The following is a 25,755-nucleotide window of genomic DNA, read 5'->3' as shown; positions in this document are numbered from 1 at the left end:
GTGATTATTATAAAATTTTAATATTTTTTTTTACAATTAAGGGATATTTTATAAGCAACAAAAATTGTAGAATTTTAACTCCCCAAACAATGTTTTTTTATAAGTTAAATTTTTGGTTTATCGTAAACGGGTTTTTTGATATAAAGTCACGCCGAGACGAAATAAGTAGTGCCCCAGATGGATGCAGCCCCAGTCTGTGCATCCGCGCAGTCTGATCAGGATCCATGCTGTTTGCTATCAGTTTCTCTACTTGTTATAGGGGTTGGTAACCCGTTACAGCACTAATCGATCATTACTCCAGTTTTTCTTACCTTATGTTATGTAAAAATATTTTTAAATTATTGTATTCATTGTGATAGAATAATCAAATGAGCCGTGTCACGACTAAACCATCATAATGTGTTTGCGACAAGCATGGATCCAGACCAGCCTGCGCATCCGCGCAGTCTGATCAGGATCCATGCTGTTCGCTTACAAACCCTATAACAAGTAGAGAAACTGATAGCGAACAGCATGGATCCTGTTCAGACTGCGCGGAGGCACAGGCTGGTCTGCATCCATGCTGGTCGCAAACCCACTATGTTGGTTTTGTCGTGACACGGCTCAAATATTTTACTTGTATTTGTTTGATGGACTGTATGAAATTTTTTCATAAAATAATCTTGTTGATTATAGTCAGTAAATTGCCATTACAACATTTCAACAATACAAATCAAGCTATTCATTGTATATGTGTTAAATATATATATAATTTATCACGTATCCATGCAGCTTTTGAGAGTCCGCAAAAATGGTATTGCATGGCTGTGCATTTATTTTAACATGAAGTCATTTGCGTTATACAAATATAACATAAAGATTCACTAAATGTAAGTGTTACGCTATAGAGGCGGGGCGTCAGTAAAGGGGCGGGGCATCAAAAACAAAAAGGATTAGTTTGGTTATTTCACAATATTCAACAAACATTCAGATACATTTTCAAAATGTTCATGAAAATTAGAATGAACCTAGAGGCGTGCTGCTTTAATAAAGATTTGAATAAGCAGTTAAATATTATTGGGAGGTAATTAAAAAAGATTTTTTGCCAGTTATTTTTAGATCACATTGTTATGAAGAAAAAAAATTGACTGGTTATATGGCCCCTGTATAAATGACTGTTTGCATAATTATATAACCTGAGCTACCAGGCCATATAACCTGCAAAGAATCTTTATTTAGAATTTATAAAAGAAAAGAAAATTTGTTTCATTAGAGAAAAAAATGAAACGACTTCATTGATTGACAACAGCAGTGCATATAGTTTATATAAACACAAGGATTAATCGATAGAAAGTAATGTTATAAATGTGCAGTTTTATAAAAGTTAAGGTCTTCTGGACAAGATAATAGATATGAGCCGCGTCATGACAAAACCAACGTAATGGGCTTGCGACCAGCATGGATCCAGACCAGCCTGGGCATCCGCGCAGTCTGATCAGGATTCATGCTGTTTGCTATCAGTTTCTCTACTTGTTATAGGGTTTGTAAGCGAACAGCATGGATCCTGATCAGGCTGCGTGGATGCGCAGGCTGGTCTGGATCTATGCTGGTCGCAAACGCATCATGTTGGTTTTGTCGTGACCCGGCTCATATCATAGCCATGTGATGTGTTTTAAATAAGCTAGTGATTTGTTAATTAGTTTATTATTTTTGTAATTTATTTATTCATTCAAGTACTGGTTTATTTTATAATTTATTATGTGTAATTGGATATTAATACAAAAATTACTGTGCATTTAATTCTATTGATATATGATGTTTTTTCATCCTTATTCATTTTGATTGATGTTGATAATAAGTTTTTAGCTGTCATAGATTTTTATTATTATTTCTTGGCCTGATTGCAAAATTGGCACAGACCAGGGGCTTAGTTTACACAGAACAGTTGTGAAATGTAAGAAGAATGAAGTACAATACCTAGAGCCTAGATATTTGGCATGTAGCAACACCTTGTGGTCCTCAACAAAAGTGATATAAATCATGGCCTATTGGGTCAAAGTTGGCCCAATGGGTCACTTAATTTGTATAGTGACTTATACAGTAAAAAATATTTTAAGATACCTCCTCAGAAACTACAATTCCTATAGCTTAGATATTTGGCATGTAACATCAACTGTTCTGTTCTGATCAACAAAAATCACATAAATCATTCCCCTTTGATCAAAATTGACCCCACCCTGGTGGTGGTGGGGGGGGGAGGTGCACTTAGTTAATAAACACTTGTGTAGAGGAATACATTTTAGTCTTCTTTAGTGAGACTACCATGATAAAAGCTTAGATATTTGGCATGTAACATTGCCTGGTAGAATTGTACAAAAGTTCAAACAGTTATGGCAGACATGCCCTGGGGTCCACAGTTTAAAAAAGTCATAAAAGTCTACCATGAAAGTTAAATGCAAAGAATTTAGACATTTTGCATCAGATTGTGGTGCTCTATAAAAGTTAAATAAATTATGCCCCTTGGTCAAAATCAAAATTGGTTCTTGCCCTAGGGGTTACTTAGTTTATATAGACTTACATAGCAAAATACGGGGGCATCCATGGCCAAGTGGTTAAGGTTGTTGACTTCAAACCACTTGCCCCTCACTGCTGTGGGTTCAAATCACGACAGGGACTTTGGATTCTTTCATGTAAGGAAGCTATCCAGCTAGCTTACAGAACGTCAGTGGTTCTACTCAGGTGCCCGTTTGTGCCTGAAATAATGCACGGAAAGGCATCTGAGGTCTTCCTCCACAAGTAAAGCTGACAAGTCGCCTTATGACCTATTCTGTGTCAGTGTTGGTGTGACGTAAAACCCGATCAAACAAACATTGTAAAATACATTCAATTTAGTATTCTTGTGTGAAATAACAATGCTAAAAGCTTCGGTATTTGTCACAAGGCATTTCATAGCAGACATCTACATTTTTTTTTTAAAGTTATGCAGTTTGGGTAAAAAATGACTTCATTACTGACTTTAACATTGAAAAATAGCACTGTATCTCATGTGAGCGATTGAGGGCCATCATGGCTCTCTTGTCTGTTTCTTTTTTTGTTATTGTTTTTTTTTACACCAGCTTTTACCTGTTTTATATATTATACCTTAGAGTATATGCAAATACAGCATTTTTTTTCTTTTCTTTTTACCTAGAATTTTATATCTGAGCCCTAAGGTTCATCATATAATCATGTGTGAGGTGATTTAGCTGAATTTGTTACAGATTTTTACCCAGCTTTAAATCTGGAACAGTCCATTTATAGATTAAATTTCCATTTTAAAATACTAAAATTTATCACAAAAGTATTTGTTATGAATTCTACCAAGCTTTGAATTTGGAACAATTACAGTCTATTTAAAAATTAATGGATTTTCATTTTAAGATACTAAAATTGATCACAAAAGTATTTGTTATGGATTTTACCCAACTTACAGTCCATCTGAATAATAAGAGATTTCCGTATTAAAATACTAAAATTGAGCTGTCAACATGAAAGAATCTGGTCCGGCTGCACAATTTACTGGTATATTATCTTCAGCCTGGCTATAATACTGCATGACAAACACTAAATAAGTAACAGTGTTCTGTTAGATTAATAGCCAAGGAGGTATGCAGACTTAAGTTAATAAATATCAATAATTAAAGAAAACATTGAATTTTTTTATGCAAAAAATGTCAGAATTTTCATTTTTTTTCTCTCCAAAATTCTAGTACCAGTGTTACTTCCGTTATAAGAGATATACATGTATCTACAGTCATGTTTTGACAAGTTGTCTGTAATTTCCCACACTCTGAAATACTAGTACCATAGTCATCATTGTTTAAGATATATGAGCCACGTCACAACAAAAACAAACATAATGGGTTTGCGACCAGCATGGATCCAGACCAGCCTGCGCATCCGCGCAGTCTGATCAGGATCCATGCTGTTCGCTTACAAACCCTTTTATAAGTAGAGAAACTGATAGCGAACAGCATGGATCCTGATCAGACTGCGCAGGCTGGTCTGGATCCATGCTGGTCGCAAACCCATTATGTTGGTTTTGTCGTGACGCGGCTCAAATGTACTTGACAGGTAAAAGTGACTGTTTGATGAAAAGATGGAGCTCAATTAGCTGACTGATTCGCAGTCGTTGGTCACGTTGAGCAAAAGTCGCTTAATACAAAAAAGATATATAGAGAAAATGATCAGGGGTAATTTAAAGTGGTCGTATAAGGCAAAAGTTTGTTAATACATTACTGATAGAGAGAGAAAATGATCAGGGGGGAATTAAAAATACAGTGGTCGCATAAGACAAGTTGGTTCATACATATGGGCAAGTTAGACTGTATATCAAGAAAGATAATATATGCCATCACTAGTTGTTGTTTTTATATATATCACAGAATTTCTGTATACATGTTTACAACTACAGTATGTTTTGTTAATGAATGTTTTAAATGATATTAGTGAAATTGAAATAAAATGATTCTTCATAAATCTGTTTATTTTTTATTGTTTTTATTCAAAAAATGAGGCGCGCCATGACAAAACCAACAGTGCGTTTGCGACCAGCATGGATCCAGACCAGCCTGCGCATCTGCGCAGTCTGATCAGGATCCATGCTGGTCGCAAACCGACTTTGTTGGTTTTGTCATGACATGGCTCAAATGTTAAAGGAGCTCTACTCTACCTAAGCTTGACAACATAAATCTGAGCTATAGCCCCAGATTTTTTTATGCATTATGTATACATATTTCATTTGCTCCATTTCTCTGTAACTACTGACTGGATTTCAGTGAATCATTGTAAGAACATTTAATATCATCAGGGGGTATGACTATATCATTTGCATGACCTGATCAGAGCATTAAAGTCAGAGTTATGGCCCCTGATTGGTAATACAGTATGATGGTAAACTGAGTAATGTTTTTGTTTCTGTGCTATTTCTAAGCAACCACTTAGTGGACTTTAAAGAAATTGTGGGATCATTCAATACAAACAAGAGATGCACATATAATTTGCACGACCTAGTCAGACCACTCATCAATTAGTAATGGTATCTGATTAGTTTTGAAGCATGTATACAGATTTATTACATGCTTTTCGGTGGTTTATAGAAATATATCAGTGATATAAAACTGGTAATTTCACTGTTTGAAACAGTGAAATTACCACTTTGATAATTTCACTGTTTTGAATTTAAGCCCCTTACCTTGTTTCAGTGAAATACCAGCGTGCACAGTACTGGGTACCAACTTAACGTCACGTTGTATTATAATTTGGCGCGTTTTCATTCAGTATTAGATTTAATGTCCTTTTAAAACGTTTCTTTGCATGTAATAAAAAGAAAATTTGTTTAGTTTAGTGTAAGATTGAAATATATTTCACCTTGTGAACACAAAAAGTTCATATTTCACTTGTGGCTGCGCCACTCGTGAAATATACCTTTTGGTGCTCACTTGGTGAAATATATTCCGATCTTACACTGAACTAAACAAATATCCTCTATATACACTTATGTTTCCATGATATTTCTCATTTACTGCTTTGTGGATTTTAAAGAAACTTTATGGAAACCATCAATATGAAAAGGAGATGCACATATAATTGCCAGTTAGAATTTTTAACACAGAGTTATGAACCCTGAATAGGTCAAATTATTCTGTAATTTGCTTGAATTTGTATTTTATTGGTTAATTTGTATATACCTTTGCTCTTGATTAAATGATTGTTGTCATACTTGGACATAACATTTGGGGCAACATCAAAGTTATGACCCATTATATGCAAACAGGTAAGTTCATAATATGCAAATATGCTAATTCCTTAAATAAAAAAAGATAGACTGTACTGGTTAGGGACCACTAATACCAAACATCATCAAACCCAGAAGGCCCCGAAAAATTCATGATCTAGTTTCTTTTTTTAGGTTCAGTGGTTGTCAATATCAGTCACTTTTTTTATCTATATTAAATGCACGATTCGTCTATAATGAATAAATTAGATTCATTTCAACTTTTGTAAGCGATCATATTTTAATGTCTATTTCAAGAATGTTGATGTTGAAAATTTGGACTTCGAGAGAGCAATGCCTGACCTCTTTTACAAGTTATAATCATTTACAGAGTAAATAATAGGATATCCAAAACTTCAGCATTTGCTGCTGAAATATTGTATATCATGTTAAAACATTCAAGCTTTTATCTTGATTGAATCAACATCTGATGACTTTCATTTCTATCTGGACACATGGTACTTACTGTATTGTTGATAATTTCTCCTTGATGGGCCTCAGATATAAAGTGTGAACATATTTAGACATAAACTAGTTTGTTAGTTACGATAAACACCTAGCTGTACCATGTCAAAAAAAGACTCCACCCTTGACCCTGTAAGATCCCTACCCTTGACCCGGTAAGAACCCCATTGTTGACCCTGTAAGAACCTCACCCTTAACTCTGTAAGAACCCCACCCTTGACTCTGTTAGAAACCCACCCTTGACTCTGTAAGAAACCCACCCTTGACTCTGTAAGAAACCCACCCTTGACTCTGTAAGAAACCCACCCTTGACTCTGTAAGAACCCCACCATTGACTCTGTAAGAACCCAACCTTTGACTCTGTAAGAACCTCATCCTTGACTCTGTAAAAACCCCACCTTTCACTCTGTTAGAACCCAACCCTTGACTCTGTAAGAAACCCACCCTTCACTCTGTAAGACCCTCACCCTTGACCCTGTAAGAACCCCATCCTTGACCCTGTAAGAATTCCACCCATGATCCTGTAAGAACCCAACCCATAACCCTGTAAGAACCCAACCCTTGACCCTGTAAGAACCTCATCTTTGTCCCCGTAAAAACCCCACCCATGACTCTGTAAGAACCCCACCCTTGATGCTGTAAGACTCTCATCCTTGATCCTGTAAGACCCTCACCCTTGACTCTGTTAGAACCCCACGCTTGACTCTGTAAGACCCTCACCCTTGACCCTGTAAGAAACCCATCCTTGACCCTGTAAGAACCCCACGCTTGACTCTGTAAGAAATCCCACCCTTGACCCTGTAAGAACCCCATCCTTGACCCTTTAAGACCCCCACCCTTGACCCTGTAAGAAACCCCACCCTTGACCCTCTAAGAACCCCATCCTTGACCCTGTAAGAACCCCACGCTTGACTCTGTAAGAAATCCCACTCTTGACCCTCTAAGAACCCCATCCATGACCCTGTAAGAACCCCACCCTTGACTCTGTTAGAACCCCACCCTTGACTCTGTAAGAAACCCACCCTTGACTCTGTAAGAACCCCATCTTTGACCCTGTAAGAACCCCACCCTTGACTGTAAGAACCCCACCATTGACTCTGTAAGAACCCCACCTTTGACTCTGTAAGAACCTCATCCTTGACTCTGTAAAAACCCCACCTTTCACTCTGTTAGAACCCAACCCTTGACTCTGTAAGAAACCCACCCTTGACTCTGTAAGACTCTCACCCTTGACCCTGTAAGAACCCCATCCTTGACCCTGTAAGAATTCCACCCATGATCCTGTAAGAACCCAACCCATAACCCTGTAAGAACCCAACCCTTGACCCTGTAAGAACCTCATCCTTGTCCCCGTAAAAACCCCACCCCTTGACTCTGTAAGACCCTCACCCTTGACTCTGTAAGACCCTCATCCTTGACTCTGTAAGACCCCCACCCTTGACCCTGTAAGACCCTCACCCTTGACTCTGTATGACCCTCATCCTTGACTCTGTTAGACCCTCACCCTTGAATCTGTAAGACCCTTACCCTTGACTCTGTAAGACCCTCACCCTTGACCCTGTAAGACCCTCACCCTTGACCCTTTAAGACCCTCACCCATGACCCTTTAAGACCCTCACCCATGACCTGTAAGACCCTCACCCTTGACCCTGTAAGACCCTCACCCTTGACCCTTTAAGAACATCATCCTTGACCCTGTAAGAACCCCATCCTTGACCCTGTAAGACCCCCACCCTTGACCCTGAAAGAACCCCATCCTTGACCCTGTAAGAACCTCACCCTTGACTCTGTAAGAACCCCACCCTTGACCCTCTTAGAACCCCATCCTTGACCCTGTAAGAACCCCATCCTTGACTCTGTAAGAAAACAACAAAAACTGGGAGTAATATTTGTTAAAAATGTTTTATACAGTATATCAAAGAATCTACAAAATTAAAGCTTGGTTACCTCTGGTCTGATAATAAATAATATCATCTATACATGTATACTTGCAATACATCTTAATTTTTCAATTTGAAAGTACACACAATTAACAGCAAGAAAGAAAAAAAACAAGACAATTCAGTAAGATAAAATTCATTTTTTATATAAAAAGAGAGAAATATATTTAAAAAAAAAAGAAAAAAAAGAAAAAAAAATATGGGAAAACATGATTAAGTTAAAATTTGTAGCAATGGTTCATAGTATCGTACACTGTCCTCATTATATATATTTGTACATGTAGTTTTCAACCTTTAAACTTGACTAACCTATTCCATCAGTATCAAGCCAGGCAAGGGGGGAGCTCTCTTTAGTGCTGGTAGCCCAATTTTTGTATTTTTATATTGAAATTCCTTAAACTTTGAAAACACAGTTCCAAATTCACAAACTAGACAAAAACATTATACTAAGCCAGCAAATTTAATGTAAATTACAAAAACAAGAAACATGCAAAAAAACCAAGGTTTTCAAACAAGAAACCATTCTATTTATTTTTAATTAACAGTGACCTTGACTTTGACCCTAGGGTGTCTGAAAGCAATCCCAGGCAAGGTCTATCCACATAGGCTTCCTATATTCCAAGTTTGGTTAAAATATCTTGTTCCTACCTCTAATTATTGGCAAGAAACCACCTGTAGACACCTGACCAACCAAACCGACCAACCGATCACCCCACCAGTTGTCAATCGGATAACAAAGATTTTCAAAATTGAAAACCTATTTCAAAACTGGATCAAAATAATAATCCAGGCGCATGATTAGATCAGTATTATTTCAAGCAATTATCACAGTATTGCAAGCAATACATTAGTCCCCTACCTCTCAGAACCCCAGTAACATACTGAAGGGCCACTGGCAACTCAATTATGCCACTGAAGGAATGAATGAATGACATGCATGATCTTAAATCTTTTGAGTTCTAAGTTTGTCTGTTCTATAGAAATGTGTTAAGTTTCCCTGCTTAGTAAGGAAATTATGTTTATACAACAGATATTAAAAAGATCCAATTTTCTTGGAATGAATATAACTAATATTTCAATTTCTCTCTATTTTAAGTAAATTTGTTGGAAAAGTTCCAAGTTCTTTAAAAGTGAATTCAGGAAAGAGTTTTAAGGAACAAATGGTTTGACAGACACTCTTGAGGGTACATCTTAAATTCTAACACGACCCGCATTTTTCCCAATTGAACATAGAAGAACCGAAAGTGTATTATTATGCAAAAATATTAAAGCTGACTTTCTATATTTAGACATGTGACGTAATCATTATACATGTACATTTGATGTAACCACTAAAAACCGTCGCGCTGAAAAAAGTATGGAAACAAATCAGGCGCAATTTTGCTTAATATCAAGTATGGCAGCATTTAATTGTTGATGTCATGTTAGAATCCAAATAATATATCTAAATCGGTGATTTTAATAACATCACTGTTTGTTGTTCTGATGCACATCATTATATCACCTTAGTTACGCCCTCATGATATAATTCAGTGACTTTATTGAACGCTAAAATCACAGTTTGGGATATATTATTTTTTAAAAATCCCTGCTTGTTACAAGAATATAACATTTTTAAAAGCAAAATTCTTAAACTAAAGATGAGATAATTCTTGAAATAAATATGCTAGACTTATGAACATTGTCATACATGATGTGAGTGTAACAAAGAAAAAATATCTATAGTTTAAAGAAGATACCATTTACAGTCACAAATAAGAAAACTGAAAAAAATAACAATTTTCAAATATATCAATTATAGTAACAAAGAAGAAAATGAAACAAAAGAACAACAATTTTCAAATAAATTACAAGTTCAAATTGACAATAATCATGGAAAAATAATTATTTCTAGAAAAAAAAATCATTTTCAAAGGAGACATAATTCTGAAAATAGTCAAGTCAAAGTATTAAAGCTTCTCAGACTTGATTGATAATAAGAAACATGTATTGGAGTTCTAAATAGATACATTAAGAAAAAAAGAAGTTATAAAAAAAACACACTTTTTTTAATGAAAATTATAAGTTCCAGGGGTGTAATTCTGATATTTTTGTGCTACAGTTGTAAACCTTGTCACATATGATGTGATTGATGATCAGAAACATATATTTGAAGTTTGAAGTAAATACCTTACAGATCCTGTCATGTTGTAATTAAGGTTATCACACTTAAATGAAATTTTATATATGTATATAATTATGCTTCTAAAACAATTTTCAAACATCGAAGAATATGTAAAACATGTACTGCAAATATTTGTACACTTTATAAGTAATCATTTAAATACATGCATTCATTTTTTATTGAAAAATTTGACTAGAAAAAAAAATTCTAATTACCACCCTTTCTTAACATGAAATGTAAATTCAGTAATATCTTTACAAATAATGCTTTTGGAACTTACAATATTGATAAATCTGCATTTGAGCATTATATTTATGATATAAAATCATGAAAATTGAGTTACAGGATCCTTAAAAAATAAAAAACTTATAGTTAAAAAGCATAGAAACTTGCTTGTTGAGGTCACCAACGCTTGGTGAGAAGGACAGCTCTCAATAGGTAAACCTAAAGTCACCTCTGGTTAAACCAGTAGGGGACTAATAAACATGAACTTCTTAAAACAACCTTCTTGAAAAATAATGAAGAATTATGGAAACATGTCACCATCTAATTTCACACTAACTTTTCATTAACCCATCAATATTAACAATGGATTTATTTTTACCCTTATTTTTGATCCCAATTTCAATCCCAATAATGAGACTAATTTTTGATCCCAATGTCAATCCTAATAATGATCCTAATTTCGATCCTTTGTAAAACCAGTCAAGATTTGTAGATTTTTTTTAGTCCCTGAATCATAACAATCAGTATACATGTAAAATTATCCAAATTGAATTAACGATCAGAATTAGATTATCCGCACATTTTAATATATACTTCTTTGTGTCATATTTATATCATAGTCTAATTTTCTGGTTAGTTATATCAGTAAACACTTGCTGCGTCAGAGATTCGTACTGTCCAGTTTTATTGTTCATATAAAACAACCTGTCTTTTACTATAGTTGGATTAAACCCCTCTGCTTGTAGAGTAGTCTTCTTTAACTTGTGGGTACCTGTATCATAAAATATAGTCATTTAAGGTACCTGTATCATAAAATATAGTCATTTAAGGTACCTGTATCATAAAATATAGTCATTTAAGGTACCTGTATCATAAAATATAGTCATTTAAGGTACCTGTATCATAAAATATAGTCATTTAAGGCACCTGTATCATAAAATATACAGTCATTTAAGGTACCTGTATCATAAAATATAGTCATTTAGGGTACCTGTATCATAAAAATATAGTCATTTAAGGTACCTGTATCATAAAATATAGTCATTTAAGGTACCTGTATCATAAAATAGAGTCATTTAAGGTACCTGTATCATAAAATATAGTCATTTAGGGTACCTGTATCATTAAAAATAGTCATTTAAGGTACCTGTATCATAAAATATAGTCATTTAAGGTACCTGTATCATAAAATATAGTCATTTAAGGTACCTGTATCATTAAAAATAGTCATTTAGGGTACCTGTATCATAAAATATAGTCATTTAAGGTACCTGTATCATAAAATATACAGTCATTTAAGGTACCTGTATCATAAAATATAGTCATTTAAGGTACCTGTATCATAAAAATATATAGTCATTTAAGGTACCTGTATCATAAAATATAGTCATTTAAGGTACCTGTATCATAAAATATAGTCATTTAGGGTACCTGTATCATAAAATATAGTCATTTAAGGTACCTGTATCATAAAATATAGTCATTTAAGGTACCTGTATCATAAAATATAGTCATTTAGGGTACCTGTATCATAAAATATACAGTCATTTAAGGTACCTGTATCATAAAATATAGTCATTTCAGGTACCTGTATCATAAAATATAGTCATTTCAGGTACCTGTATCATAAAATATACAGTCATTTAAGGTACCTGTATCATAAAATATAGTCATTTAAGGTACCTGTATCATAAAAATATAGTCATTTAAGGTACCTGTATCATAAAATATAGTCATTTAGGGTACCTGTATCATAAAATATAGTCATTTAAGGTACCTGTATCATTAAAAATAGTCATTTAGGGTACCTGTATCATAAAATATAGTCATTTAAGGTACCTGTATCATAAAATATACAGTCATTTAAGGTACCTGTATCATAAAATATAGTCATTTAGGGTACCTGTATCATAAAATATAGTCATTTAAGGTACCTGTATCATTAAAAATAGTCATTTAGGGTACCTGTATCATAAAATATAGTCATTTAAGGTACCTGTATCATAAAATATAGTCATTTAAGGTACCTGTATCATAAAATATAGTCATTTAAGGTACCTGTATCATAAAATATAGTCATTTAAGGTACCTGTATCATAAAATATAGTCATTTAAGGTACCTGTATCATAAAATATAGTCATTTAAGGTACCTGTATCATAAAATATAGTCATTTAAGGTACCTGTATCATAAAATATAGTCATTTAGGTTCCTGTATCATAAAATATAGTCATTTAAGGTACCTGTATCATAAAATATATAGTCATTTAAGGTACCTGTATCATAAAATATAGTCATTTAGGGTACCTGTATCATAAAATATAGTCATTTAAGGTACCTGTATCATAAAATATAGTCATTTAAGGTACCTGTATCATAAAATAGAGTCATTTAAGGTACCTGTATCATAAAATATAGTCATTTAGGGTACCTGTATCATAAAATATAGTCATTTAAGGTACCTGTATCATAAAATATATAGTCATTTAAGGTACCTGTATCATAAAATATAGTCATTTAAGGTACCTGTATCATAAAATATAGTCATTTAGGGTACCTGTATCATAAAATATAGTCATTTAAGGTACCTGTATCATAAAATATAGTCATTTAAGGTACCTGTATCATAAAATATAGTCATTTAGGGTACCTGTATCATAAAATATAGTCATTTAAGGTACCTGTATCATAAAATATACAGTCATTTAAGGTACCTGTATCATAAAATATAGTCATTTCAGGTACCTGTATCATAAAATATACAGTCATTTAAGGTACCTGTATCATAAAATATAGTCATTTAAGGTACCTGTATCATAAAATATAGTCATTTAAGGTACCTGTATCATAAAATATAGTCATTTAAGGTACCTGTATCATAAAATATAGTCATTTAAGGTACCTGTATCATAAAATATAGTCATTTAAGGTACCTGTATCATTAAATATAGTCATTTAGGGTACCTGTATCATAAAATATACAGTCATTTAAGGTACCTGTATCATAAAATATAGTCATTTAAGGTACCTGTATCATAAAATATAGTCATTTAAGGTACCTGTATCATAAAATATACAGTCATTTTGTTGTACAATAGTGCCATCTAAATGAATTTTAAAACAAGTTAACTTGCTTTGACAAATTACATTATAAATATAAAAGACAGAAAACTAGAAATGTGTCCATAAGAGATTAAGACACTTCTCCCCTTTCACTTCTCCTTCATTTGCTGCCACACAAGCATATTGTAATTACTTATGCAAGTTTCATAAAAATCAATAGTTAAAGTATTACACTTTTTTTTCTGATTTTAACACATTTGTGAACATATCTTGGTGGTAAATCTACCTAACTAGCTTTCCCTGGATAACTATCAGGTAATTTCCTTTGTTCTACACAACTGAGTGATTATTAACCCTACATGGTTTCTGTATCAGCAGGGGATGACAAATTGTCACATTGGTGCAGTAACGGAATAAGATCTTCTAAATATAATAGCAGTTTAACAGTTATTGCACTGAGGTGACGAAATAAACTCAATATATGAGATCAATTTTCGAGGAGAAATTACGACATTCTCCCCTAAGTAGATGGACATATTAAAGCTGCACACCTCCAGATGAGCAAAAATATTTCATGAAAATCAATATTGAGAAAATGTTCTAGAATTTTCAGAAATGTAAAAATATTCGAGATCAAATTATATTTTACATGTTATGTGCGATTTAAGACTGATTTAGCAGTATTCTATCACCATATTTCTACTGCATTACTAATGCAATAAGGGCTGTTTTTCCATATCATGGCCACTTTTTGGTAATTTTCTTGGATTGTAAATGCCGATTGCATTAATTATGCAAATTGCTTTATAAGTTCACCTCACAATATTTTACTTTTAAATACATATTCAAAATTTTCATGAAAATTACCATGAATCTGGAGGCGTGCTGCTTTAATGTTGTAATATTAAAGACTATTATTCTATATTATGTTTGTATGATTGTATTACTCTAATCATTATGATATAAAACTCAATGACAATACCTGTAGTATCAGCAGCTTGTCTCATTAGACGTATAAACAAAGGTCTCGAATATGACGGCAAAGATTTCTGCAACGCCATACACAGTTCCATCAGATTTATCTGATCATTTGGATCAACAATTGCTGCCATACCAGCACGTCCTTCAGACCCTAAAAACATTAAAAAATATACAGTCTAACTTGCCCATGCGACCACGTGTATTAAGCGACTTTTGTCTTAAACGACCACTTTAAATTCCCCCCCGATCATTTTCTCTCTATATTTTTAATGTATTAAGCGACTTTTGCTCAACGCGACCAGCGACCGCTAATTAGTCACCTAATTGAGAGCAATCTTTTCATTAAACGACCACTTTTACCTGTCAAGTAATTGTGTTTTTAGAGACCGCCGCCTCGTAAAGTCACAAGTGTCAACAATCAAAACACAACAAATAAATGTGTGAAAAACTCTATTTCTCAAACCGTTTTAGTGTAAGCAAATGAAGTTAAGTATACACGTGACGTGTATTATCCAATAATATCGATTAAACAATGCAACGCTCCGCTCCTACTGATGTGGTGTATACGCTTCGCTTGTTGACATTTAGACTGCATTGAATTGACCTTGAACTTGACCAGCAATTATAGTAGATGTAGTTTGTTTATTTCGAATGAAAAATGCACAACAGAAACATCTTCACTCTAGGGTTTTTGTGTTGGAGACAAGGAAAAACAACGGAGAAGTTAAAAAATTCTGGAAAAAATGTCAAACATGTACGTAATGGATCAAAACTGTTTTGTCAATAAATAACAGCAAGTTATTTTTATATTGGCATCCATTTTGATTATCGAGCGTACCAATTATTCAACATTTATGTAAAAATGAAGTTGTTAAACAAACATTCCCACCGCATCAGAAAGATGTCATTTGTAAATTTTGACTTTTATGTCATGCTTTGCCTTAAGAGACCGTTTCATTAAGCGACCGTTTTTGGTGTTTCCCTTGTGCGGTCGCTTAATACAAGTTTGACTGTATATAAGTTCTTGTGTTTATTTTTCAACAACACACACACTGTAGAAAGAGCAGACCATTCCATATTATTCAGTGCTTAGTGATGATAGTTAACCTTGACCTTTGACCTTTTGGCCCAAATTTGGTATGGTATTAAGGACTCTTCAAGGTTAATCTACACAAAAAAGTTTGATGTTCTAAGCTTAATACACTTTCAGTGACCTTGACGTTTGACAGGTGTGACAGGTAGAACTGATCAAGCTGCATACATATACCAAGTTTTACATAAATAGCATTGTTAGTACTTTGGTACAGTGAAGTAAATGCCCATAAATGAAACTTGACCTACAAGGTCAACTAACACTTCTGCCAAAATAGGTCAAGGCAATAGCTCCAAAAATGTGCTACAAAGGAAGTCTAAACAACAGCTCTCGTGTCAAAACCCAGATAACATCATATATTATTTATTACCACCCTAAATGTCTTCAATGGACATGTCCATCTTTGAACCTGGTTTTAGGGCCAATTTTAACCCTGTCTGGTTTTAGGGCCAATTTTAACCCTGTCTGGTTTAAGGGCCAATTTTAACCCTGTCTGGTTTTAGGGCCAATTTTAACCCTGTCTGGTTTTAGGGCCAATTTTAACCATGTCTGGTTTTAGGGCCAATTTTAACCCTGTCTGGTTTTAATGCAAATTGTAACTCTGTCTGGTTTTAATGCCAATTTTAACAGTGTCTGGTTTTAATGCAAATTTTTAACCCTGTCTGGTTTTAATGCCAATTTTAACCCTGTCTGGTTTTAATGCAAATTGTAACTCTGTCTGGTTTTAATGCCAATTTTAACAGTCTGGTTTTAATGCCAATTTTAACTCTGTCTGGTTTTAATGCCAATTTTAACCCTGTCTGGTTTTAGGGCCAATTTTAACCCTGTCTGGTTTTAATGCAAATTGTAACTCTGTCTGGTTTTAATGCCAATTTTAACAGAGTCTGGTTTTAATGCAAATTTTAACCCTGTCTGGTTTTAATGCCAATTTTAACCCTGTCTGGTTTTAATGCAAATTGTAACTCTGTCTTGTTTTAATGCCAATTTTAACAGTCTGGTTTTAATGCCACTTTTAACCCTGTCTGGTTTTAATGCCAATTTTAACCCTGTCTGGTTTTAATGCCAATTTTAACCCTGTCTGGTTTTAATGCAAATTGTAACTCTGTCTGGTTTTAATGCCAATTTTAACAGAGTCTGGTTTAAATGCAAATTTTAACCCTGTCTGGTTTAATGCCAATTTTAACCCTCTCTGGTTTTAATGCAAATTGTAACTCTGTCTGGTTTTAATGCCAATTTTAACAGAGTCTGGTTTTAACGTCAATTTTTACCCTGTCTGCCTTTAATGCCAATTTTAACCCTGTCTGGTTTTAACACCAATTTTAAGCCTGTCTTGTTTTTATACCAATTTAAACCCTGTCTGGTTTTAACACAAATTCTAACCCTGTCTGGTTTTAACACCAATTTTAACCCTGTCTGGTTTTAATGCAAATTGTAACTCTGTCTGGTTTTAATGCCAATCTAAACCCTGTCTGGTTTTAACACAAATTTAAACCCTGTCTGGTTTAAACACAAATTCTAACCCTGCCTGGCTTTAACACAAATTTTAACCTTGTCTGGCTTTAACGCCAATTTTAACCCTGTCTGGTTTTAACACAAATTTAAACCCTGTCTGGTTTAAACACAAATTCTAACCCTGTCTGACTTTAACACAAATTCTAACCCTGTCTGGCTTTAACACCAACTTTAACCCTGTCTGGTTTTAACACCAATTTTAAGCCTGTCTTGTTTTTATACCAATTTTGACACTGTCTGGTTTTAACACAAATTTTAACCCTGTCTGGTTTAAACACAAATTCTAACCCTGTCTGGCTTTAACACAAATTTAACCTTGTCTAGTTTTTAACGCCAATTTTAACCCTGTCTGGTTTTAACACAAATTTAAACCCTGTCTGGTTTTAACACAAATTCTAACCCTGTCTGGCTTTAACACAAATTCTAACCCTGTCTGGCTTTAACACAAATTCTAACCCTGTCTGGCTTTAACACACATTTAAACCCTGTCTGGTTTTAACACAAATTCCTAACCCTGTCTGGCTTTAACACAAATTCTAACCCTGTCTGGCTTTAACACAAATTTAAACCCTGTCTGGCTTTAACACAAATTCTAACCCTGTCTGGCTTTAACACACATTTAAACCCTGTCTGGTTTTAACACAAATTCTAACCCTGTCTGGCTTTAACACAAATTCTAACCCTGTCTTGCTTTAACACAAATTTAAACCCTGTCTGGCTTTAACACAAATTTTAACCCTGTGCCATACCTGTATCATAAAACTCTGTGTATGTTAACACCAATTCTAATACACAATTTATGTTATACAAGGGAGGTTTATTTTCCTGTAAGTGACAGCCAAATCACTGTACATTATAGCAGGCAAAGGTTTAAACTACAATGCTATTTGGTTTTTCTTTCAATATAATTATGAAACGATATTTACCTGGGACCTCAACACCATACACTACAGCGTCATTAAGTTTGATTATTTTACTAATTGTTGTCTCCACTTCAAACGTGGATACATTTTCTCCGCGCCATCTGAAGGTATCTCCAGTACGATCTCTAAAATGCATGTAACCGTATTCGTCCATGACTAGAACATCACCTTGTATATAATAAAGAGATATTTTAAATAATACATTAATCAAATAAAAATGTGATTATTTTACACAATTATAACCTCCTAGGAATCAAAACAAATTAAGTTAACCAGCATAATTCCCATATTTCAAATAACAAATACATATTAAGGACTAAAAGAAGAAAACCCCAACAAAATTCACTGAAAAATAACAAATTTATGGCTATTTTCCTATGATATCTAATTTTCTAAATGATTTACAATAAATCCCCTACAGTGGCTATTAACAGTCCAAGGGAGATTACTTGAATTAATCATTCTTGTACTAAATTTCTACTACATTGTGATTCTAACAGATATAATTAACCTGAACACGTTAAGATATACCAAATTATAATTATAATATGTTTATAAGGCGTTTTGGAATAAAACCAATAAATAATTAGTTAAATCATGTGTTATGATAAATTATACAGCCAAATATATACAAAATAACCAAGTAACAGGAGTTATCTACTCACCCCATTGAATTAAACAACAAACAGATTATATCTTTTGCTTTACAACCTTTATGTTATTTCTGCCATTAATACAATGTAAATATAATAGTAATAAGGAATATAGAACATATATGGGTTAGATATTGAACAATCCTTGGTCAATGTGTACAAATTTCCCTCATTTTTCATGTAATTAGACCTACAGAGGATATGACATTAGTCACAGCAGTGATTTTCCTACTTATATAACAGACTCCGAAAAAGGGCCTCTTCCCAATTGAAATTTTCTTTAAAATCATGCAGTTTTCCCAAAACTCTGAACTTAAACCTGCTTTTTTCTTCCCAAATTAGCAATTTTAGCGATAATTTTTCCCAAAATCAAGAGGCTAAGGCCTCTTCCCAATTGAGCGAGAAAAATCACTGTCACATTACCAATTTATCCAAAAATAATAATGGAAATGACTGCTTATGGTAACGCGGGGGTTCAGAGACATCCTATGTTGTCCTGCAGATCCATTCCATCAGGGGGAGGATGGCAAAAGACTGTCTCGGGCACCCCGGCGGCGCCTGTTTTTTCAGGGAGGGGGATACTAGTATCCTAAGTTGCAGGGGAGAGGCTCTGTTTGACGTCAGGTTCCCTGGTCAATCCAATATAAAATAGAAATATATCTATTTATTAAATAATAAATCTCATCTTTCTAAAACAAATTTTGATAAAAAACAGGTTTGGGACAGGTTGACCCAAGCGTGTGGACTGGCCAAACATCAGGAAAAAACCGTTCCCAGGCTGCTTAAATGGTAAATTCAAACTGCTTCAATATAATGGAGATATAGATAAACAATTAGTAATTTAAAACTAACCTAATATATACCCTTATAATTTCTCAAATCAAACCAAAGCAAACTAAATAATAAACTAAAATGAGTAAAGAATTTAAACTTAATTTGCATATTAATTAACTGATATATCTATAAGGAATAGTGACAATCATCTAATTTTTATATTGTAAATAATCAAAATTTTAACATAAACAAGCAAATTCGTTGAATTTACATCCCCCGCCGAGTACTGGTTATTACTAACACAACAACTGAAGACATAAGGCTTTATTTATATATTTATCTTGGCATAAACAGTAATATTCTTTGAACTTGATAAATATTCAGGGCAATAACAAAGCCTTAACTCTTTGTTAAATAGTAATATCTGGAAATGCCAATGAGATGTATGCATACTGCATAACTAATCAAGGGCCATAAATCTGAGTTATAAGTGTCTAACCGGAACAAGGCCACTATATGCACATCTCCTCTTCGTATCCCATAAAGTTTCATTAAATTCCAGCCAGTAGTTACAGAGAAGTAGCACGGAAACGATTATTGCTGGTTGTATACTGCATAAGTTATCAAGGGCCATAACTCTAAGTTAAAATGTCTGACCCCAAAAAGGCGATGATATGCCCATCTCCTCTTGGTATTGAAGGTTGCAATAAAGTCTCATTGAATTCCAGCCAGTAGTTGCAGAGAAGTAGCGCAGAAACGAATATTTTTCTATATGCATACTGCATAACTAATCAAGGGCCATAACTCTGAGTTTAAATGTCTAACCCCAACAAGGCAATGATATGCGTATCTTCTCTTGGTATTGAAGGTTCCCATAAAGTTTTGTTGAATTCCAGCCAATAGTTGCAGAGAAGTAGCGCGGAATCGATTTTTGCTTTATATGCATACTGCATTACTAATCAAGAGCCATAACTCTGAGTTAAAGTGTCTGACCCGAACAAGGTGACGATATGCACATCTCCTATTGCTATTTAAGGTTCCCATAAAGTTTCGTTGAATTCCAGCCAGTAGTTGCAGAGAAGTAGCGCGGAATCGATTTTTGCTTTATATGCATACTGCATTACTAATCAAGAGCCATAACTCTGAGTTAAAGTGTCTGACCCGAACAAGGTGACGATATGCACATCTCCTATTGCTATTTAAGGTTCCCATAAAGTTTCGTTGAATTCCAGCCAGTAGTTGCAGAGAAGTAGCGCGGAAGCTATTTTTACTCTATATGCATACTGCATACCTAATCAAGGGCCATAACTCTGAGTTAAAGTGTCAGACCGGAACAAGCCGAAGATATGCGCAATCCCTCTTGGTATTGAAGGTTCCCATAAAGTTTCGTTGAATTCCAGCCCGTAGTTGCAGAGAAGTAGCGCGGAAACGATTTTTACTCTATATGCATACTACATAACTAATCAAGGGCCATAACTCTGAGTTAAAGTGTCGGACCGGAACAAGCCGACGATACGCGCATCTCCTCTTGATATTGATGATTCCCATAAAGTTTTGTTGAATTCCAGCCAGTAGTTGCAGAGAACTAGTCCGGGAACGAAATTCGGACAGATGGACGGAAAGACGAACGGACAACGCCAAAACTATATCCCGCTCCCGATTCCATCGGCGGGGGATAATAAAGTCTAAATGTACAGCACAATATTATATACATGACTTTGTTTATGCCACATTCTTGAGGGGGTCAAAGTCTTGAGCTTGAAATCAAAATCGGATAGTAAATGGACCAATGGCGACATAGGAGACAAGTGCTCTCGACCACTCAGAGAGCAGCTTCTATATCCCGTGTTTGGTATGAAAACATATACTAATATTCGGCAGTTTTTCGACTTATTTTCTAATATTTAGTTAAAAACACACATTATTTCAGTTCATATTGATATATAGTCTATAACTATAGATAATTTCGCCATTTATAATGTATATTTTTTAGCAAATACAGCAATATCTATGTCTAACCTCGGGAAAAGTTCAGGTTTTTCATGAACATGTAAATAAAAAAGAATTGTCTATAGATATCCCATAAATATTACACTGAAAATTTTGTTACAACATTACTTTCGAAAACAAAACAAAAGAAAACATATATAATGGTTAAAAAAACATAACATAACACTTTTCGTACTTCAAGCTCAAGACATTGACCTATGACCCCTTTGGGAATGTGGCATAAACAAGTCATGTATATTATATTGTGCAGTACACTATGTAGAGCATTTAGACTTAATTTATGTTAAAACTTTGATTATTTACATTATAAAAACTATATATTCATCATTATTCTCTATAGATACATTAGTTAGCTTAGTTAAATTTAGATTATTAACTTATTTTAGTTTATTTATTAATTTGGTTTGATTTGTTTGTAGAAATCATAGGAGTGAATATAAGAACTATATGTATATTAAGCTATTAATTGTTTATATATATTTCAATTATTTGGAAGTAGTCTGAATTTAATATTTAAACAGTCCGGGGACAGGTTTTAACCAAATGTTTGGCCAGTCCACTCGCTCAGGTCCGCCTGCCCCCAATCTGTTTTTTTATTGAAATTGTTTTATACAATTGAGATTTTACATTATATATATATATGATATATGTTATTTTTATTTTGGAATAGCAAGGGAACCTGGAGTGAACCAGAGCTCCTCCCCGGTAACTTAGGATACAAGTATCCCCCCTCCCTGATAAAACAGGGCGCTGCCGGGGTGCCCGAGACAGACTTTTGCCGTCCTCCCCCTGATGGAATAGACCTGAAGGAAAGCATAGGATGTCCCTGAACCCCCGCCTTACCAACAGTAGTCATTTTTATACTTAGTTTGGGGTATAATTGGATAATTATATGCTGTATATGTCAAATAACATGGAAAGTGATAGAATATTGTGCGAATTGACCAAAGATAGTCTAATATCTAACCCCGATATATGCTTTATTCATTATTTCTAGTATGTTTACATTACAATAATGCAGAAAGGTGGTGAAATATTATTTATTTCAAAGGGGAGAGTGGATAACTCCTATTAATTGATTATTTAGTAAATATTTGGTAATATAAGCCCTTAAACTGTATATTTGAACTAATTATTAGTTAGATTTATACCGAGAAGTCATTAAGAACATATTCAAATTTAAATTTGGTCTATCCTACTATAATGAGGTTTACTAAATCAGTTGAAGTTACAACATGTAAGAGATTTAGTGCAAAGTGGTTTATTTGAGTTCTTTCCCTTGGACTGCTCATAGTCACTTATTGGAGCTTATTGTATCTGATATAGAAATTGGGGCTTTATAGAAAAATAAAATAACATTTTTATTTTGTTATGAATTTTGTTTGGATTTTCTTTTTTTAGTCATTTATATGTATCTGTTAATTAATATAATAGATATATATTGGTTAACTTGGGTATTTTTAATTCCTAGATGGATATAATTGGGTAAAATTTTCAAATTTTTTATTGATTTAGTTTATTATATCAGTATCTTATGTCTCATAGGAAATTTGCTGATAGTGATACTTTTTTATTTTTCCGTGAAATTTGTTGGAATTTCCTGTTTTATGTCCAGTAGATATGTCTGTTAACTAATATACTATGTTTATGTTTTTTTATTTTGAATTTTAATTGTTTTAGCAAAGCTTTGCCTTTGGAGATTTATTATCTCAAGAAAAAAACAGGTTGCATTACTCTACCCTCTACCCAAGACAAAACATGACCCTCAGAAATTCTTAGAATGATTTCAGATTGATGAGTGACATCAGAATCGGTTTATTTTTTTCAAGCAAACAAGTTTATAAAAAAATCAGGCACTAAGCATTATTCTCTCAAAGAAATATAAAGAGCATTTATCAACATTAACATAAATAAAAAACATTTTCTCATATTAATTTTGTGTTATCTAGTTTTGTAAGTTAATCGGAGTTTTAAACTGAATGACAGGTAGATTCTACTGTATTTGTTTACATTGACAACTGTCCGTTTCTTAGAAAGGGCGACAACCAAGATTAGCACCGATGTCTATACGCCGTTTTTTCCGGCATATTTACTTGAATATGCGACTGAGGCCCTCGAATCAATAAATTTCAATATAACAAGAGCGCATGACTCTTTGGCAAACAGGCAAAATCGTCATTTTTTGTTTGTTTACTGGGCCCTGTATGTGTTGCGCATAGGTGAAACCGGGCTATAACAAGAGCGCGTGACTATGTTAACACATGGTTTTGGTCCCGTTATAACATGGGCAAAATAGGGAAAAATAGCCGATTTTATGCTATAATACAGTTTAAGAGATGTTTAATTTAGGTGATTTGGCAAATTTCTTGTAGAAAGGTATGCTGTATAGGAGAATTGCTATAACTTTTTAGGTTTATGAAGGAAGTAGTTGGGATTTTTATTATTTAATCACTAAAATATATATGTTAATAATTATAACAAATTAATTTACCTTATACACTTTTTATTTTTTTCCTGAGAGGTTAAGAAATAGGTATTTAACCCAATTTATACAGAATTTTATGTATATAATTTGGAATATATGCAGTATAGAAAATTGGTTATAACTATTTTGTTTATAATTGTATTATACTGGGGTTTTCTTCTATTGGTCAGTAAGGTATAGCTGTTATTTAGTATTATGTTTCTAGATTATCATATTAACTCTATAAAATTTCATGAGAAGTTAGGATTGTGTAAAATTTCCCATTACTCTGTGATTTTGTGTGCTGTGAAACAATTTATTACATTTATATTGACACCACATACCTGTTAAGAACGCCATGTCACCTTTTCTAAACACATCAGACGCAATCTTTTTGTCGCTAGCTTTCTTACAAACATAGCCATCAAATTGTCTGAGTGGATCTCCAACAACAATTCTTCCTACCAGTTCTCCAGGCTCTCCTGATGTACGAGATAAATGTTAATTTATGATCAATTCATTATAAATTTTTTGTTCATGACATATTTATGATTCATTCAATGTTAATTCATGATATATTCATTATTCATTCATTGTTAATTCATGATATATTCATGTATAAGATAAATGTTATATTCATGATTTATTCTTTTTAAATTCATGATATATTCATTATTAATTTATTTTAAATTCATGATATATTCATGATTAATTCATTGTTAATTCATGATATATTCATGTATAAGATAAATGTTATATTCATGATTTATTCATTTTAAATTCATGATATATTCATTATTAATTTATTTTAAATTCATGATGTATTCATTATTAATTTATTTTAAATTCATGATGTATTCATGATTCATTCATTTTAAATTCATGATATGTTCATGATTAATTCATGAAATATTCATTACTCATTCATGGTTTATTAATGATATATTCATGATTCATTCATTGTTAATTCATGATATATCCATATAAAATTCGTTTTAAATTCATGATCAATTCATTGTTAATTAATGACATATTTATGATTCATTCAATGTTAATTCATGATATATTCATGCTATTTTTATAATTCATTCATGATTCATTCATTGTTAATTCATGATACATTCATTGTTAATTCATGATATATTCATGTTATATTCATTTCAAATTCATGGATCCTTGTACAATGTCACTGTGACTTTATACAAGGATCCAACCCTTTCAAAACAGTGATGTAACATCACATGAAAAGATTGTAAAATTTATAATACTTTCCAGTCTAGGTAAACTAATAAAATCCCCACAGTTTTACCTGGCTTAGCTTTTACACAAACACCGTTCCTGTCTCTCATAATGTTATTATCTTCGTCTACTTTAATCAGGGTCACAGGGTACATAAACGGAGCTATCATAGAGGTGAAACCGCACGCTCCAATGTGATTGGTGAAATTGACTGAAAGATAAACAAAACCAATACAGATACTTTAAAGGGACTCCATTGAGGTTTTTTGATATAACAGGACTGGAAATAATTTTTTGAGATTAATATTCAATTTGTTGAAGGTCTAGACCATTAACTTGTGTGCAAAATTTCAGATCATTCAAACCTCACCCAGTTTTTCCGTAATAACTACAATAAGTGTTTATAGTACTTGACAGTCAAATTGAACAAGCGTTATAGCGCGCTATAAATCTAG

At 33.4% G+C, this 25,755-nt stretch overlaps 1 protein-coding gene across 1 annotated transcript; it reads right to left on the bottom strand.

Annotated features, from left to right (window-relative positions):
* Positions 1-8,997: 8,997 nt before the first annotated feature.
* Positions 8,998-25,540, bottom strand: LOC132715043 (long-chain fatty acid transport protein 4-like; the record flags this gene model as incomplete). Its single annotated transcript, XM_060698017.1, has 5 exons — positions 8,998-11,360; positions 14,634-14,783; positions 18,164-18,328; positions 24,406-24,543; positions 25,371-25,540. Coding segments are annotated over 5 exons (781 nt in total), but the record flags the coding sequence as incomplete, so codon positions are not given.
* Positions 25,541-25,755: the final 215 nt, after the last annotated feature.

The sequence above is a fragment of the Ruditapes philippinarum genome, unplaced genomic scaffold, assembly GCF_026571515.1.
Source record: "Ruditapes philippinarum isolate M1 unplaced genomic scaffold, ASM2657151v2 ctg6281_1_1_1_1, whole genome shotgun sequence".
Taxonomy (NCBI): Eukaryota; Metazoa; Mollusca; class Bivalvia; order Venerida; family Veneridae; genus Ruditapes; species Ruditapes philippinarum.
Note: the sequence above shows the minus strand (reverse complement) of the source record. Positions and strands in the feature narration are given on the sequence as shown.